We start from the raw sequence: 6174 nt of genomic DNA, 5'->3' as shown, positions 1-6174 counted from the left end.
CTGAATTCAAATAAGGATTTTAATCAGGAAACTCCTAATGGGATTAGGAGTTGATCTCATCAAGTCTATAAAAGGAGGAGGGGTTGAACCATCCAGAAATACCTCAACACCCCAAACATTAGATCCTAGATCACACAGAGAGAAGACAGCACCAGTGTGACTGTGCCATCTTCTCCCTGCGCTCTCCTCCTATTGCCGCCAATTGCCAGTTCGATCTCCACTCAAGTAGGAGCGATCAAGAATAGTTCTTGATATCAGTCTTTGGAGAAAGGCTTATCTGAAGTCATGCTCACAGCCTCCATCGAATTCTTGTTGAAGGGTTCAGTTCTTGGGAAGAACACTGTTGATTCTGCTCCACCCTACACTGTGTCTTCTTCAATGGGAGCAGTCTTTGGAGATTTTCTTTGGGGGTGAACACCTTCATTGGGAGATACTATTTCTTCATATCAGGTATATCCCTCTCCTATCATTTGTTAGACAGTTTTGTATGCCCTTAGCTTCAATCAGAATGATGTACTTTATGAGTTTATTATAAATGAATAAAGATGCATATTTGATTCATGTTCCCTTGGTATGTTTCTGTGTAATACCCTTAAACTGGATACTTAATGAGACTCGTGTTAGTTTAGAATGTTCACAGCCAGTGGGTCGGTCTGGGGAGACCTATCCTGACAAGGCTGACACTGTGGTGCCACCAAATCGGTTGGGGTGGCCTGTCTCAGCTGCGAGGGTGAGACCCTAGGCACATACAGTGTAGGATTAATTGAACCTATGAACTGGACTAGATTTCCAGTATTGCGCTGGACCTTGGAGATTGATGGGCAAAACTGGAAAGTTACACCCGACCCCTAGACTCGATTATGATACTGCACTAGGTGTCGGATTGGGCTATCTTTGATATACCAATCAGTGAGATCTTTAGCAAGGGTCAAAACCTGGGTATGTTGGGACAATCCGAGAATTCATCTGAGTGGGTGATCATAGTGAAAGGATCAGCCCCTTTGTCGGACAAAGGTAGTGATCGGGGATGCACTCTCATTGATGGAAACCAAGATTGCCGGCAGCCGATTTCAACCGTTGAGATTTGTTTTGCAAAGTATATTTTATATGAGATACAAAAGTATATATATTATGGTTTCTAAAATGTTTGCAAGAAGGTTTTAATTCCCGGGATCCATATAAGTGGAGAGTGCAACACTGTTCCTTGCAGCCGAGGGAGAGGTCCTCTTTTGTCGGGCAGTGTATGATCATTATGGGCTGAGAGGTTAAGTGTAAGACCATTGAGGATAATACCTGATAGGCTAATCTTGCATCTGCCCATAGTCCCTGGGTGTTACAAGGTGGCTTGGCCCAGGGACCACTTCAGGTAAGTGTTGGGCCCATAGAGCCCATAAGATGGGATTCAGGGGGTGCACTGTCCATAACAGTGTATTCAGCCAAGCCTTGTAACAAAGGCTGGGTTGAACCCATGTGGCTGATGTGTAGATCAATGTTTGGGTCCCACGCCATACAAGGATGCCCAACTGGGCAGCAGTTTGGAAGGCTTTTTGAGTACATAACCTTAAATGGGCCTTAAGCCCATTTCGAACTGGGCTGATTTGATCAGTCAATTAAAGGGGGCGAATTCTGAAGTGGATCAGCTAAAAGGATTGGGCTTAGACCCTATCCACCTAGAGAGTCCAAGATCTAAATGAGATTTAGATCTGGAAACCTCCTAATTAGATTAGGAGATGGCTGATTTGATCTGTAGATAAGATAAGGATTATCCCTTATCACTAAAAGGGACTTCTAACCCAAATATGATTTGGATTAGCAACTCCTAATCTGATTAGGAGCAGATCCCTTTGAGATTATAAAAGAAGAAGGGGGCGACAACCTTTTACACAAGACACACAACATATTTTCTCTTTAGAGCAAAGAAAGAGAGAAAGAGAGATTTCCTGCATACTGCGAATTCTCTCCTGTCGCCTCCTTCCTGTCATTGCCATTCCCTTCAGTTCGATCTCCAGTTCTTAGGAGAAATCAAGATTTGATCTTGGTCTCAATCTTTTGGGAAAAGATTGGTTGGAGCTGTACCCACAAGCCATCCAGTTGATTCTTGCGAAGGGTCAAGTTCTTTTGAAGAACGTTGCTGATTCTGTTCCATCCTTCACTGCGCCATCTTTAGTGGGAACAGATTTTGGATCCTTCCTTGGGTGTGAACACCTCCATTGGGAGATATTGATTCTCTATATCAGGTATATCCTCCCTCCTACTTCTTTTGGTTCAGATCTGATTCCGTTTAAGGTTCAAGAATGATCCTTGAAAATATGATTTTCTAAATAGGGAATGTGATTCCCAGTTGAAGGGAGAGAAAAATTTTTGAAATTTGCCCCTTATTCCGCATTCTTTGGGCGTCCATGGGATGGATCTCTCATCCCTTCACCATTGGTTTCAGATCTGGTTCGGTTTAGGGTTCAAGATTGATCATTGAAAATGCAAATTTTCTAAAACAGGGAATGTGATTCCCAGATGGGGAGAGAGAAAATTTTTTAAATTTCGCCCAACCTACCTGCAGGGTTTGGCCATCCATATGATGGATCTCTCATCCCTTCAGGTATAGTCGACGCACATGCGCCATTTACCATTGGCCTTTTTTACCAGAACGGGGTTAGCTACCCAGCTCGGGTAATGGACCTCGCTGATGAAATCGGCTGTGAGAGGTTTCCCGACCACTACGTCGACTATCCTCCAGCGTTTCGGGGTGAGGTTGCATTTCTTTTGTCTAACGGGCCTATCTACGGGATCAGTGTTTAGCTTGTGAGTTATTATTTTTGAGTCTATGCCGGGCATTTCCGGCGTGGACCATGCAAATATATCTAAATTTTTTAGTAGGAAGCTTACCTGTTGGGTTTGAAGAGGTTCTCCGGCTGCTGCTCCGATCTGGAGGGTCCTGGTCGGGTCTTCTTCCGAAGTCAGGACGACGACCATTCCCTTAGTTGGTGTAGCTCACTCCTCAGGATACTCTACGGGCCATTCGAGCTCAACGCTTTCCGTCAGCTTGGCTTTCTCTTTGAGGGCCACAACGTAACACTTTCGGGACTCGAGCTGGTTGCCCTGAACTACCCCTTTCCCGAAGTCTGTGGGGAACTTCATTGCCAAGTAGTAGGTAGATACCACCGCACGAAGTGCGTGGGTGATGGGTCGTCCTATAATGGCATTGTACGGGGAGGGCGTTGCAACCACTAGGAAGGCGTGCTCAAATCTCGCGATGTTGGGCCATGTTCCGACCTCTACAGGCAACAAGATTCGACCAAGGGGCCTGACTTCCTCTTCGTTGAAGCCCACTAGAGGGGTATCTGCAGGTTGGAGGTCGCTTTCCCGTAGCCGTAGCTTGTCGAAGGTGCTCTTGAATAGGATGTCGGTTGAACTTCCCGAATCCACTAAGATGCGTCTGACTTCAAAGTCGTTGATCTTCATTCTTATGACCAGAGCGTCATCGTGGGGGTACTGGACTCCTTGCGCATCATTCTCAGTGAAGGATATAGGATCCACGGGCCATGGTCGCTTCGGAGGGTTTTGTTTTTCTAGTTCCAGCTCAAGGACCGAGGCTTTTCCTACTGCTGAAGTGCAGCGCATGACGATGGACACACCAGTAATCATACTGATCACTCCGCGGACTAGCCTTTCCTCGGGCGGTTGTCTCTGCTCGCCCTATCTAGTACTGGATTCTAGAGCATCTCTCCTCTGCTCCCCTTGGCAATCTGTCTGATTCTTATTACTTTTTTGTACAAAATTTCTCAAGTATCCACGACGGATGAGCTCTTCAATCTCATCGCGGAGGGTTTTACAGTTTTCAGTACTGTGATTGTGGTCCTTATGGAAGTGACAATATGCATTCTTATTTCTGGTGGCGGGGTACCCTTCATCTGGGGTGGCCATTTTACAAATGGGGTGTCTTTAATCATCAAAAGAATTTCCCCTTGCTTTGCGTTGAGGAGGGTGTAACTCTTCCTTTCGGCCGGAGGAGTTCAGGAATGCCAACTTGACCTATTTTCTCCCATGGTCGGGGATTTGCTTTTCTTTCTCTTGTCGCTTCCATGGTGCGTCCTGTCATCGTTTATTCTCTTCTCTGCTGGAGCTCTGGTTTTTTGATTCATTTCCTCTTCGGTCTCAATGAATTGGTCAACGAGCTTGAGGAATGCGGTGATGTCCTTGGGCTTGTTCACCACCACGTGCCACTTGAACTCTCTGTCAGTGACTCCTCTCTTTGCTACTGCAAGTCTTACAGCGGGGTCCAAGTTCGGGATCAGGAGGCAAGTGTCTCCGGATGGACTCTCCTTCCTTTTGAGCTATGCTAAGGAGACTTTCCTGTGACTTTGGACACTTCTTGTTGGTAATGAAGTGCGAGGTGAACATTTGTGTGAACTGTGCCCAGCTTTTGATTGCTCCGAACGGGAGGTTCCTATACCATGTGCGTGCCACCCTCCTGAAAGTCATGGAGAAGGCAACGTACATGCAGGCTTTACCAGCCCCAATGAGGTGCATCTAGGACTAGAAGGAGTCCACATGGTCATTTGGGTCAAACGACCCATCATATTTGTCTAGAGGGGGTACCTTGAAGTCCTTCGGCATGGGAGCTGCCAGGAGCTCGGAGGAGAGGGGAAAAGATACCGAGAGGAGAGGGGCGGCCTTTGCAACTTCCGAGCTTGCTCCTGCCCTACCTTTGGGCTGCTCGTGTCAGCAGGGTTCCGTGATCCATTCAGGAACTATTGCACGGCACACCTCGAACATCGTCTTCGCTGCTTCTTGGAGAGGCCCGTATTAGTGCTGCTTGCTTCGGTATTGTCAGGCCGAGTCCTGGCCTGGTGAGAATCAGGCTGATACTGGCTTCTGCGAGCTGAAGGATCTTGCTTAGAGCTTGCGGCCAAGGCTTCGAACCGGTTTTCCATAAGTGAGGTTTCCGATTGCACACGTTGGGGCAGACCGACTTTGGTGGGGCGAGTGTCTTCTGATCTTCCTTGTTGCCGCGAGGTGGTGGAAGCTACTTGCTCTCTCTTGCTATGGGATGAGGCTTGGGAGGTCTTCCCTTGGCGAGGAGGGCGGCTACTCCGGTGGCGGTTGAGTGGCTGTAGGTTCTACAGCGTGATTGGGCACCGCGGCGGAGGCGGCTGTCAGTTTTGCTGTAGCATTGGGAACTGCTGCTGGTAGAAATGATGCAAGACTTGCTGCTGGTAGTGCTGAAGCTGCTGGACTTGGTGCATTTGGGCCTGAATGGCCCGTACGCACTGTATTAGGTCACTCAGCTGATTTTTCCCCACCGTAGGAGGAATCATGGAGGGTTCAGTGAAGGCGGCGTTCACCGCAGAAGGGAGTGGGGCGTTCACCACCTCGGCGACCTGGGGTAGGTTCAGTGTGGGGACCGCGAAGGTGCTAAGGGGCACGGTAAACTGGCCAATACGCACGGTGGGGGCCTGAAGTTGCCCCCCCATATATGTTCATTTTGTTGTTCTGCCCGGCGTTGCTAGAAGATGCCATTAATGCCGATGGATGATTGATAGAGAAGGCTCTTCGAAAGTTTCCCACAGACGGTGCCAATTGATTATGCGCAATCTGGCCACTCCTAGCTGGAAGTGGCTTTGCTCCTAGCTGGCGACAGGCGGAAAAGACCTGCGTGAAGAGAGTTAAGGAACCCGGGGTGGTTCACCCGACGGGGATGCTCCGATGCTTAAGTTAGTATTCGGTTGTGAGCTAGAAAGATGAAATTGCAAGAAGATGAGAGAGCTAGAGAGTGGTGATTACGCGATACCTTTTCCCCTGGGGGAGTTGGAGTCTTCATATACTAGCACCCTGACAGATTTGGTGGGGCTGATCGCAAATCCCCGCTGCAGTGGGATCCGTTGTCAGGTAATCGTTTCAGAGTGATTGACAGTCCTTATCAGAACTGAGCAGGTGGGCTAATGCGACCGTTGCAAGGTACGGTCCCGCCAAGCAAGGGACAACCTTCAGGGTTGGTAGGCATGACGCCGCCAGGCAGGGGACAACCTTCAGGGTTGGCAGGCACGGCGCCGTCAGGCGAGGGACAACCTTCAGGATTGACAGGCATGGCGCCATCAGGTGAGGGGCATGAGCGCAGTCCTTAGAGTTGGCAGGTATGATTCTGCAGGCAGGGAGCATCTCACGGGACATTGGGCT

At 48.7% G+C, this 6174-nt stretch overlaps 1 protein-coding gene across 1 annotated transcript; it reads right to left on the bottom strand.

Annotated features, from left to right (window-relative positions):
• Positions 1–2988: 2988 nt before the first annotated feature.
• On the bottom strand, positions 2989–3618 carry LOC148789977 (uncharacterized). The gene has a single exon (XM_088893830.1). It carries the CDS (start codon positions 3616–3618, stop codon positions 2989–2991), a length of 630 nt encoding a protein of 209 aa, XP_088749956.1.
• Between the last annotated feature and the right edge of the window lie 2556 nt (positions 3619–6174).

This window comes from Nelumbo nucifera, chromosome 8 (assembly GCF_055504915.1).
Source record: "Nelumbo nucifera cultivar China Antique chromosome 8, China Antique-T2T, whole genome shotgun sequence".
NCBI lineage: Eukaryota > Viridiplantae > Streptophyta > Magnoliopsida > Proteales > Nelumbonaceae > Nelumbo > Nelumbo nucifera.
This window is presented reverse-complemented; position numbering and strand designations above follow the sequence as displayed.